Here is a 12,793-nt window from a genome sequence, read left to right as displayed (position 1 = left end):
TAGAAGTGCAGGACAGCTATAGTCGTGGTTTCCGCGGGCTAACGCTAATACTATGGCTGTCACGCTAATAGCTAACGTACGGTATACGTTAGCTATTAGGACAACAGCCTTAATGGATGTGGTTCTGACTTGCGTGGAACTGACTAGGGAGAGCCGGGTGTGTCATGACCACAAAGAGCTGAAGATACGGTTGTCAAAGCTCATCAAACGTTGTTGTTCAGAAACCATCTTTCCTTGGCACACTCACAGCCTCATGCAAACGCACACATACAGTCTCTCTCTCTCTCTCTCTCTCTCTCTCTCTCTCTCTCTCTCTCTCTCTCTCTCCTCTCTCTCTCTCTCTCTCTCTCTCTCTCTCTCCTCTCTCTCTCTCTCTCTCATCTCTCTCTCTCTCTCCTCTCTCTCTCTCTCTCTCTCTCTCTCTCTCTCTCTCCTCTCTCTCTCTCTCTCCTCTCTCTCTCTCTCTCTCTCTCTCTCTCTCTCCTCTCTCTCTCTCTCTCTCTCTCTCTCTCTCTCTCTCTCTCTCTCTCTCTCTCTCTCTCTCTCTCTCTCTCTCTCTCTCTCTCTCTCTCTCTCTCTCTCTCTCTCTCTCTCTCTCTCTCTCTCTCTCTCTCTCTCTCTCTCTCTCTCTCTCTCTCTCTCTCTCTCTCTCTCTCTCTCTCTCTCTCTCTCCTGAACTCACAAGCATAGCTTTCTGTCTCATTAATTCTGTACACACACACACACACACCAGGTCCTCTGTAGTGATGGGCTCTCCACTGCGGCTGCTGCCACCACCATGCGCCCCAGTCTTCTCTCATGTCGCCCAGGCCGTCGGTCAGGGCCAGGATGGCCATGATCTCACTGGCCACAGCGATGTCAAACTGAGTCTGAGAGAGGAAACACTTATGTCATGTCAGACTTATGACGCTTATAGTTCATATTCCTTTACTTACTTATTAAAGATGCCATGTGTTTCAGGGGGAAGAGAGTTCTGGGTCTGTTAGCTAGGTTGTACTGTGTGAGGTAGGGACAGAGCAAGAGATGGTGAGATAGCAGTGGGGAAATAATGAAAGATAGAGCTATACTGTTGGTAGAGATGGAGAGGATTGAGAGATACGGAGACAGGAAGGGTCGAGAAAAAGAAAGGGAGCGAGAGCAGTTGTGGGTGAGAGTTTTGTCCAAAACAACACAAACTCTGGCACAGAAAAGTCCCTACTCCCTGTCCTTGGGGGCTACAGAGTGAAGGATGAGAGAGGGAGTGAGTAAAGGGGGAAAAAGAAGAAAGAAGGTCAATTCAAACATGTGCTTGGCGAGCCCTGTGGTCGCTATTGGAGGACAGATCCCCCCCCCCCCCCACACACACACACACACACACACTCTAAACATTTGCTTTCACTTAGACTCACTTGCTTCCATTGAGGTGAAGTGTTTATTTGCATGATTCCATTTCACCATTACTACTGACAGTTAGTGAAATACAGCCGTGCTTAATTGCACAGAGACGGGTGAACAGAGATGCGTGTGTGTGTGTGTGTGTGTGTGTTCCCTCAGCAATGTGCTATAGGCTTGTATGGTATGATGTTTGGCTCCACAGCGTAATAATGTACACGCATGCCCGTGTTTAAATTGCACACACGTTGATAACATATGAAGGGACCACAAACCTAATCTCCCCCTGCAATTACACTGTAAATGGTTCAATAAGGGCCATTAAGACACACTGGGAATGATTAGTGGGTGCGTAAGGTGTGGAAAGTATTGACTCCCCACATGAGCTAACCCAGTGGTCATTTAATGAGTCATCACCAGGAGTCGTGAACACACTCCTGTAACATGTCACTGTTGTCCATGTAATGTTTTCAATGTGGACTTAATGTTGATGTGGAACATGTGTGAGCAGTATATGAAACATAAACAATACATCATAATCAGACATACAACCGCTGATAGAAAAAGACAGTTGAAAAGTATGAAATGGAATGTTAAGAACTACGTTTCCCAACAGTGTGTGGAGCCCCCATGCAGCCTACCTGTCTGACGTGGCCCTTCTCAGTGCTGGCTTGTCCCACGGTGATCTGTCTCAGGAAGCGGTCGTTGGTGTCCACCACTGATGGCAAGCAAGAGGGGACAACACCATCCAATACAAACCCCCTTCATGCAGTGAATGTTTGCGGAAAAAAAAAAGTACATTTACATGACCATCACCACCAACCCTACACTACCCGAGCACAAACAATGTGTTTCTGACAGAGTTAGAACACATTCCAACACTGTAACCATGTTGCTTTCCAGTACTTCACTGCACCTGGTAGGACGTTAACTACAGTAAGCTGCCTCCACACCATTACCACCATATAGACTCCATTAACCCTGCCGTCATGTTTCGATGCAGCACTCGACGCCCGGCTCAACCGTTGGGTTCATGAGGCGGGCCCGGAGAGGCGCTCGGGAGCGCATGACCTCGTCCCTTAAGGACCCTCATGGTACGGTCACGTCTGTTAAGCTCTGGCTCGGCCCCGGCGCTCTGTAAACGCCATCCGGACAGATGGTTTTAACTGTGTCAAACCACGTCGGGCCCTGTGATTGACACACACGTGCACATGCACGGACACACACACACAAGCCCTCACTAAGTCAGCCTGCTGTTGGGGCTCCAACAGTCTTATGTTGGCTTTGAAGAGAAATCTTTATTTGTCGGTGACAAAGCCGTCATGAACAATAAGCAACATACTGTACAGTTGCTGATAGATTACAGGGATGTTTTCTCAACTGGCTGTTGGACTCCTCTGTGGTTAGCTAGGCTTCATGACCGCAGGAAACCACAAAAGTCAAACATTGTCCTCACATTGCCTCAACATAACAGGGAAAAGCTGTTGCAAAAAAAAACAAAACAGTTGTTTCACGCTTGAGTGCAAACACACACACACACAGGCGGAGATTGCACATTACAAAAGCCACATGCTGGAATGGACAAACACACATGACAGAGAGGGATGTGCATGAGTGTTGAAGCAGTTTTTAATGTTCTGCGGTCCTGGTCTTAACTTTGCCCTCCTGGGCCTATGGAGTAAATACCTCATCCCTCATAGCAACAGTCTTACAGTCATGGCTCCTGACAACTTAAAAACAACCCGCTTCCCTCAGGAGAAAACTATGTTGTTGTTTTTTTACGTTGTAAAATACGTTCCTTAATTGAACCAACAGCCAATGATGGACTGAGACAAGGGTGAAGAGAGGTGATTGGATGTGCTACTGTACCTCTTTGCCAGGTGACCTTGGAGGGGTCGAGGTCGAGGCGAACGAAGGAGCTGACCTCCTGGGGCGTGAGAGAGCCGGGCGTGGTCTTACTGATGCCCAGACGCTGAGGTGGAGGGAGGGAGGGAGGGAGGGGAGAGAGAAATGAAAAAAGGAGATATAGGGAGGAACAGACAAGCCAAAAGAAAATCCATCGGTCATTGCCACCATGGGAATGGGCTCCCTTGTCAAAAGGCTGCTTTAAGAGTCTAGACTTAAATACTTAAGACCCACCCCAGAACCCCGTCCTGATGGAACACACACTCCCTTTCAAAAACACTCAATTTATCCAGAAAGATTACGATTATGAATCTTGCCTAACTTCTCAACTCAGAGTGACCCCAGTTTGTGTACGTTAGCGGAAGAGCAATCCAAAGTTTTTATCTGCTGTCAGCCGGATTGTGTTTGAGGAGCTCAACCACCAACGCTCGATAAAAGAGAGACGACACACAGATTTGTGATTCCATGATGAGGTATGAGGAGGGATTGGTGTCAACGGGACGAGTGGACAGTTCAGTCTCATGGCTCACTGAGGCCGCCTAGTGGACAGTAGGGGAGAGGCGTCTGAAATCCAACCACAGCTCTGGTACACCGAGTCGAGGGAAACTTCCAGAAGCTTTCGGAGCCCCTGCTTTCGACCGTTTCAATTTGGAGGCGCGAGTGTGGAGGACTTACTCGCAGCCTGGCGATCTGAATGGGTGAGAAACGCCTGACTCCGTTCACTGGAGGAACGAGTCTGTTGTACAGGGCCTGGGGACACAGGAGGAGACTAAAGTCGTCACTGTGAAGTCACCAGGGCACTCACTGAATGTGACTTCAGAATGAGCATTCAATGACATCACTCCAATTTCCAAAGATCACAGTGACACATGGCTTTTTTTGGTATGTTCCATAACACAACTGCATACACTGTGACATCACTCCGCATTAACAGCCTTTTTGCTTTGTCGGGTCTGCATCCTGCATCAAGACTGAGTGGTGATGTCATTTATAGAGTCTGTGGATTCCTAGGTCATGATCACGATGCACAAGTGACATCACACAATTACCTTGTCTGATTGGGTGGCCTCGTGGAGAATCCGGGCATCAATGGCTGCTGCTACGAGGTTATTGGCTGCCGTGATGGCGTGAATGTCGCCTGTCAGATGAAGGTTGAACTGAAAGGAGGCAGAGAGAATAAGTGAGGAGCCGAATGAACACATTGGCTTCTATAGAATCTAAAACATATAGCAAAAGAAATAGGGACGGTTTTTCAGTTTCCTGACTCTAGTGGGGTGTTTAAAAGAGAAGGGAGCGGGGAGCTTCCATTAGTTTGAAGTCGTTGTTCCGATCTCTCTGGATACAAAACGGATGTTGCCGTGAACTTCACAGAACCCTGTCTCATGGCCTGCAACACTGTTGAAAAATAGACCTATAAAGCTGTCTGTGTTGAGGCTTGGATCATAACACTGTCAGTGGGACACTGACTGTGTCTTCACAAAAGAAACACACTCCCTCGTTCAGGATAGAGGGGAGAGGGAGCGAGAGAGAGAGAGAGAGAGAGAGAGAGAGACCGAGGGGCAGAGAGAGAGACCGAGAGAGAGAGGCAGAGAAAGAGAGCAAGAGGCAGACAGGAAAAGAGAGAAGGAGCCAAAGGGAGTCAAGAAAAGAGATCAAAAGGACTGGTGTTTGTGTATGAGGTAGGGGAGGCTAGAAGGAGGATACACTGTTTGAGGCCATGTCTGTTTGGCTTTTGAAGTTCTTCGCATCCCCTCCTCCCTCTCTCCACAGGAGGCTAGCTTTAGGTCTCAGAGGAGGGGTTGCTTAAGCATTAGGGTGTGTGTGTGTGTGTGTGTGTGTACACACACTGTGTGTATTGTTGGTGGTGTGTATTTTTAGTGCGTATTTGCCACGGCCGTCAGTTTACTTGTGTGTTATGTCAGTGCGCATTCGTGTGCAAGAGCGCAGGGCGGCTGTGTCTTACCTCTTCCATGGGGATGACCTGGGCATAGCCCCCTCCCGCAGCCCCCCCTAGGGATGGAACACAGACAACACAATCACACATCGTACCCTGGAGGGCCACAGAGGCCTCAGAAGCAGCTTCGGAGGGAACACAGTCAAATGTTATGAGTTTGTCCAGGCGAGACCACTAACTTTGCACCCAAGTGCCCTTGCAGTCATATCAGAACAGGTATCTGGCTTGGTGAGTGAGGGTGGTGTCTGACCTTTGACCCCAAAGGTGGGTCCCTGGGAGGGCTGTCGGAGGCAGGCGAAGGAGTTGAGCTTGAGGTGGGCGGAGAGGGCCTGCACCAGGCCGATGGTCACCGTGCTTTTACCCTCGCCAAGCGGTGTGGGAGTGATGCTGGAATGAGGATATGTGGTCACGGACAGGCCACACACACACAGGTCAGACACACACACACACACACACACACACACAGGTCAGACACACACACACACACACACACACACACACAGGTCAGACACACACACACACAGGTCAGACACCCTCGGGTCTCACACACCCTCAAACCTTTTCAGTTAGCAAAGTATGATGATGTGCAGACTGCTGGTAGAGAGGGAGAGAGAGAGTGTGTGTGCGACCCGTGGGTGCGTGTGTGTAATCAACATCATCCGACCTCAGAGCCCAAATCACATTTATCCTACCCCTATCCATGTCCAGGGCATGTGACTGCTGGAGGCCTATTCAACAGAATATCGATAAACAAAAGGATGGGAGGGAGGGAAGGAAGATCATTGTGTTCGACGGAGGAGAGAGGGGGAAACGGGTAACAAAAGGGACAGAAAAGGAAAGGAATGCTTTGAAGGGCATCCGTCTCATTTATCTATACACACTTCTGTCCCCCCCCTCTCACACACCCTCCTCCTATACTGGACACGCTCTCTTGGCAGCGGGACTCAAAGGCATGCCTGCTGCTGACTGTAATTGATGGGGGCCCCCTCGCCTCTCCAGAGGGTCCACGGGGAACAAAGAAGGCTCCTTAAGGAGAAGAGAGTGTGCGTGCGCGTGTGTGTGTGTCTGTGGGGCTGTCAGTGGGTCGTACAGCAGCAGGGCTGAGACAGACAGACAGATGAAAGGGGGCAGTGGGGCTTGGCCTGCTCTGTCAGAGCGGCGACGTTCACACACCCATCAAAGAGGGGCCCCTACCAGCCCCCACCCCCCCTCCCGTCCCAGCCTATAAGAGAACTCCAGAGATAAGGGACGAGACTCCAGAGCCCGGGCCGCTCACGGCCGCTCACTACACCTCTCTCTCTCCTTCGGGAGCAAAAACAAAACAAAAAGGCACACACACGCTCTGCATATTTCTTTCACTCCTCGTTCAGCCTGTGTGGCGCCCCCGACTGCCTTGCCCCCGGCCCCCCTTCCTCCCCCGGTACCCGTCCCTCCATCTCGGACTCACCCGGCCACGAGGACGTATTTCCCGTCGGGCTGGCCCTGCAGGCGGTCCAGCAGCGAGAGGCGGACCTTGGCCTTGGTGCTCCCATAGGCCTCCAGCTCGCCGGGCAGCAGGCCCACCTCCTCAGCCAGCTGACCCACGGGCTTGGGGGTCTGGGCGCGGGAGATCTCAATGTCACTGGGGAGAGACCGCGCACACACACGGGGGGGGGGGACACAGCGGGAGCATCAACTGTGGTGCTTGCTGGAGGACAGTGATTATACTGTGGGCGGGGGAGGTCGGTACTTCCGGGGGTTGACGGAGGGCGGCAGGTACGGTCGCTGCTTACCTGGGCACAGGGGAGAGGGGCTGCAGCTTGAGGCTGCGGAGCCTCCAGGGTCTGTACTGCTGCTCCTGCAGCCAGAGACGGCCGCTACGCACCACGTTCTGAGGGAGGGAGGGAGGGAGGGAGAAAGACAGAGATTATCAGCACCATACAAGGTCTTGAGGAAGTCTTAGTTGGAGGATGTTTGCAGCGCGATGTGCATTACATCCATACCTTCATTCTGAGGGCTGCGGAGAGAGGCCCCACCTCTGACCAGGAAGAGCTCTCTACTCCATCACCATCTGTCACAGAAAAACACACATACAACACAGTCACACACCCAACTCCCTCCTCCTCCTCCTCACTCGTGAAACATTCTGCAATATTCATCTGTTCATGGAGGACACCTGTCGTCAGGGCGGGGCTACAGTGGATGACAGCAGCCCCGGGTCTCAGCCAGCTGGGTGGGACATCCATGTGAGGCCCCAGGAGGACCACGGCATCAGCCTGCACCACCTGGGGGACAGGGGAGGACGAGGAGAAACCAGAGGGAGAGACGGGAGCACGATGAAAGAAAAGGCCGGGTGAAAGCGGAGCGTTTCGAGGGAATAGGGGGACAGGAGTGTTTATGTGTGCTGTACTGTTCGTGCGAAACAAAATGTTCTCCTCGGTAATTCAAGTGATCAGAGCTAGATCCGAACCAGATAACGACAGCACACAGTTGTTGGTTGAGTCCATTTGGGCAGCTTTGAAGTTACAAATGCAGGTTGACAGCATTAGAATTTATAACCATCAAGCAGGTCCGAATCAGAGTAACAACGCCATGTGGTGGCTGAAAGGACAAACTACAGAGAGAGGTTCAGAGTATGCGCTGGTGATTGCGAGGACTGAATATTACACCCACCTGTTTCTGTAGCCCGCCTGAGGTGCTGTTGAGGACCACCATGCTGCCTCTCTGCATCAGGCACTGCAGGGCCACCCCCAGGGGTTCTTCACCCCCCACCAGCACCACTGTCTTGCCCTCCAGAGGGGCGTCTGTGGGCACAGAGAACAGTTAGCACAGCATGGAAAAACATGAGCGACAGCTTTTAAATCTCACATTTCTATGCAAAACATTTGTCATAGTAAAACGTGTTTTTATTAAAAATGGGTTTATCCAAAGTGATATCGTCTTACATTTCCCACCCAAAATGTCTGAGTAACACTATTATCTTAATGCTGTTTAGGTTTGATGCATGCTGTAATTCTCTTAACCCATACTAGTATTTGCTTTGGAAGATAGTCCTGTATGAGCTAATATTTGTACTGGACGACTCTCAGAGGAAAGCTGTCAAATGCAGAGCTTCAATTCGCAGCAGGCTGGCTTCTTGACTAAAGTGTGAGCGATTTTCTGTTTGCCTCCAAAAAAGTGAAGCTTCGACTCAGATTACCTACTGGAATGTTGACCTTTGTCCCCCCCCCACCCAACCCCCTGACCCCCCAGCCCGACTCACCATGTCTGGCCAGCAGCTCCATGACAGCTCTGGCCACGGGTGGCACAAAGCCCTGGGTCACGTCCCCTCGCACCAGACGGCCCGCGTTCAGGTCGGTCACACTGTGACACACACAGTAACACACACACAGTGACACAGACTGTGACACACACAGTAACGCACACACAGTGACACACACAGTAACACACACACAGTGACACAGACTGTGACACACACAGTAACACACACACAGTGACACAGACTGTGACACACACAGTAACACACACACAGTGACACAGACTGTGACACACACAGTAACACACACACAGTGACACAGACTGTGACACACACAGTAACACACACACAGTGACACAGACTGTGACACACACAGTAACACACACACAGTGACACAGACTGTGACACACACAGTAACACACACACAGTGACACAGACTGTGACACACACAGTAACGACAGCGTTGGTGCTGAGGGACTCAGGCCACAGTTACAGACACCAGATTGACAGTCACATTCAGTCAAGCTACTGTCTAATTGACATGAACTGAATCCCGATGCCTGGATAACACTAGTCATGTCAGGCCTTCATTGCTAACCGGGTGCTCCTTCCTCATTTCCCTCTGTGTCCTGTGACCCTCACACTAGAATCAACCCAAGGCCTAATGTTCTGCAGCCCCTTCCGATTTGCGGCAAATTTAAGGCAGCATGGCAGGAAATGCACTTAGAAGCTAACCGAAGCACCGGCACGCACAGCAATGGCACATAGCCCACCATGTACAATTGAAGGCTTATGGCCCCTTTAGAGCAAACTGCTGGTGAACACAAATGATACGATGTTAGGCAGCCAACCAAACCCGTATCCCTTGGGTAGGAAGCAGTACCACAAATCAGGTTGAAGTGGATGAAACCAAACACATTGGACACCCTTTGGGTTTCTATCATTGAAACACACTTTTAATCCCTTTACTTTGCATAATGGTCTCTGGTCAACTGCAGCATGATCATTCACACCTCAAAGCCTCCTTGAGAAAAATGTGTGCAGTGTGTTGTGTGTCCTACCCGTCCACGTCTTTGTTGGGCTTGAGGGAGTCGAGCACCCTGCTGGTGAGGGAGGCAGGGGGGAGGTGGAGGTACACACCGTGCACCTTGGGGTCCTCATTTAGACGCAGCACCTCCTCAATAATCTGAGAGTACGGGGTGGGGAGGGAGGAAAGAAGGGGGGGGGGGGAGAGGAGAGGAGAGAGAGTGATACAATGCCGGCTACATATCAGGTCTCATTTCTGTAACTATACAGAAGAGACCTTTTAGAGATTCAAGAGAGTTGATGCTTCAATTCAAAAATTGCCCTTACAGCTGCATTGCTCTGCAATAACAAGCTCAATACGCGACAATGGCAGCAGAGAGAGAGAGAGTGAGTAAGAGAGAGAGTGCTGTAGCAAAGCGAGCAAGCGAGAGAGCACGTGAGAGAAGGCGGAAGAAGCTCGAGAGGTCTCCTAAGGCCATGCCGGTAAATCACCCTGTCAGGCCAGGAATTCCATGCATCCAGCCTGACTAAAACAGGAGTCATTCCCAGGATACCCCCACTACATACAGGGGAAGGGATCATCATTCATCCCCGGGACATCCCCAGCCACACAGCTGACTAGAGGTTCAAAATCCCACTGGAGCTTAAGGAGATTCCCCCAAAGTAAATAGGGACAACGGTTTACGGGCACGGATAATAAGGTGCTATATTCTTTAGCTTTAACAGGCTAATACTGAGATTGCATGGCCATGTTTTCTCAGTGAGATAGCGTATCGAGATAGTTGGTAATGAGGGGAAATGTACATCGGTTAAACTTGACAGGCTTTTATACAAACACCATTCAGGTGTTAGCAGAACGTGATTGGACTTGCAGGGGAGGGGCAGGAGTAGGGAAGGGGGAGGAGTAAGACAGTCAAGCAGGATTCAAGTTTAGCTGGTTTTCCTCACCTCATCCTCAGTGCACTCTCTTGGCAGACAGATCTGAGTAATATTCAGGCCAATCTGGGAACAGATTGATTGTCAGATCCAGACACAGAGTAACAAATGTACAACAGTTTGAGCAAAGAGAGAGAGATTTGTCCAACCTTTCCAGCCATTTTCTTGTTCATTTCAAGCAGGCTGTCGTCTTCACCTGCCTGCAGGACACAATCACAAAGCAGTGAGAAGCACTTAAAATCCCCCACACACACACACTTTACAAAAAAAAATAATAATCTTCATCTGTACAATTTCATTTCAATTACATTTTCACCATTTAAAATGTTGACAGGTGTCAACCATGCTTGTACCTGTATGATGGCTAGCATTGGGCTAAGTTGGTCCCTCTGCAAGACCACCATCTCCTCTTTGGTTTTTTGAACAATCTCCCTGTAGAGGACAACTTAGTTATACAGATAATCGCCAGCCCACAGTCAACTGTATTCACTTCATGGGGTTAGTCTGGGACACATTTGACAAAGTGGCAATGCATTAGAGTGACAATTTTTGCCTGAGCACAATTACACTGGAAACCTTATATTGTCTGTTCTGTTGTTATAACTGTTCTTTTGACAAAGGTGCAAATGGTTCCTTTAAGAACACAGCTATTTTCCATGATTGGGGGAAGAATAAGATGCATGCAATTGGTTTCATATAGTCCTGCTTTTGATACATTATTGGTGCATTAAGTTAATTGGTAACACGTTCCACTATTCTGTATTCGCCATAGGATCCATTTGGTTATGCCACGTTGCTGGCTTCGCCAACACTGTAGGAGGAGTCTAAAACATCAATCGGCATTTGGTGTAACACTGACCTAAATATGACAACCAGAATGTAAACACGGGGCCCCAATTGTCCAAATAAACCGTAACGTGTTGGATCAGTGTTTTGGCAATAAACCAACCCTCGCCGTTATATTGTTACGAATACGATGTGAAATTGATGAAACATTTACCAATGTAAGCAAGAACAGAGAAAAGTTACATCAGAAATGCCCCCCCACCAACATCGGGCACACGTGCAGCGCTGGCTACAAGCCAAACTAACCAGGAAGCTGTAGGCTACTGCTAGCGAGTGTTCATTCAAATTAAGAAAATACTACACCTTTTAGAAAAAAACTTAACATTGCACTTTATTTCACCACGAACATTGTCATCATTCTAGCTACTAACCTGAGGATATTTTCTTGCCCAAGTCCATCGTTTTTCCTTTTCCGTCTCTCAGAATTGAGCACTGCTTCCGAACTTCTGCCGCTTTTGGAGCTAGATGCTCGCTGAACTAACCAGGTCCTGGCTGAATCATCTACCGGCAGGCATCGCCTTCCAAAGCCGATCACCCTGCCTCCGCTGTAGGGTGGATGCGCAGAAGAAGACGGAAGGCAGCGAGAAGCGTGGCGTAGTGTTGATAATCTCATCATGAAGAAGACGAAATATTTGCCAATAAATGGTTGCTAACTGTTGTTATGAACCGATCTACACGAGCTGGTCTAGATGGTAACTTGTAGACCAAACGGTGAACGTTCTATCTGTGAATGAAGGACCGCGCGCGCACGAGTAGGCGCGCTCACACAATGTAATCACTTCTACTCCAGACATGAAAACGTACAAGACAGTTCATAAGTTTGGGGTCACATAGACATTCCCTTGTTTTCTATACATGACATGAGTTTGAATAGGAAATAATAATTGATTCGGTTAGAAATAATGATTTCTTATTGAAATAATGATGTCTAAACTTTTGCTTTTGTAAGAAATTACACCCGGTTAACCTGTTGAGATTTCACCCCATGCTTCATGAAGCACCTCCCACAAGTTGAACTGGCTTGATGGGCACTTCATAGTACCACTACCATATGGGCAAGCTGCTCCCACAACAGGATTGAGATCCGGTGACAATGCCAAACTTATTTTTCCCTAAATAGTTATTGCATGGTTTGGAGCTATGATTTTGGTCATTGTCCTGTCAAAATTGGATGAGCAAACACAACAGAACATAGGACTGGTTCTTTCTGGACTCTGTTGGCTTCTGTACGCCTATTATATTCCATAAAAATCATATTTTTCCAATAGTCTACACAAATACAATATACTCTGATCCATTTGACACAAAAAAGGATTGCGGTTTTATAAATATATTATAGGCTATCAAGGCTGATATGACTCCTAAATAGCCAGGGTAATCAGGCTATTTCCACAGTTTGCATGTGTGTTATTATTTCGTTTTTGCCATATTTTAGTAAATAACTACAACTGAGTATCCGGCATGTGAAAAGTGCTTAAACAGTCAATTCTGGCCTCTGAGTGTGCAGTTATATGTGTGCA

General features: G+C 48.9%; 1 protein-coding gene across 1 annotated transcript in view; it reads right to left on the bottom strand.

Annotated features, from left to right (window-relative positions):
• mthfd1l (methylenetetrahydrofolate dehydrogenase (NADP+ dependent) 1 like) overlaps nucleotides 1-12,038 on the bottom strand; it is a 32,592-nt gene extending 20,554 nt beyond the window's left edge. Inside the window, 20 exon segments of the mRNA XM_062468152.1 lie at nucleotides 731-768; nucleotides 771-794; nucleotides 797-869; nucleotides 2,013-2,089; nucleotides 3,241-3,343; nucleotides 3,952-4,026; nucleotides 4,326-4,433; nucleotides 5,240-5,286; nucleotides 5,481-5,617; nucleotides 6,678-6,851; nucleotides 7,003-7,100; nucleotides 7,213-7,280; nucleotides 7,386-7,494; nucleotides 7,883-8,013; nucleotides 8,472-8,572; nucleotides 9,527-9,651; nucleotides 10,440-10,493; nucleotides 10,577-10,627; nucleotides 10,781-10,859; nucleotides 11,645-12,038. Of these exon segments, the coding sequence (XP_062324136.1) occupies nucleotides 731-768; nucleotides 771-794; nucleotides 797-869; nucleotides 2,013-2,089; nucleotides 3,241-3,343; nucleotides 3,952-4,026; nucleotides 4,326-4,433; nucleotides 5,240-5,286; nucleotides 5,481-5,617; nucleotides 6,678-6,851; nucleotides 7,003-7,100; nucleotides 7,213-7,280; nucleotides 7,386-7,494; nucleotides 7,883-8,013; nucleotides 8,472-8,572; nucleotides 9,527-9,651; nucleotides 10,440-10,493; nucleotides 10,577-10,627; nucleotides 10,781-10,859; nucleotides 11,645-11,889 (1,917 nt within the window). The 5' untranslated portion in view covers nucleotides 11,890-12,038.
• Nucleotides 12,039-12,793: the final 755 nt, after the last annotated feature.

The sequence above is a fragment of the Osmerus eperlanus genome, chromosome 8 (genome assembly GCF_963692335.1).
Source record: "Osmerus eperlanus chromosome 8, fOsmEpe2.1, whole genome shotgun sequence".
In the NCBI taxonomy this organism is placed as follows: domain Eukaryota; kingdom Metazoa; phylum Chordata; class Actinopteri; order Osmeriformes; family Osmeridae; genus Osmerus; species Osmerus eperlanus.
The sequence above is the reverse complement of the archived record's forward strand: the minus strand, read 5'-3'. Positions and strand labels throughout refer to the sequence as shown.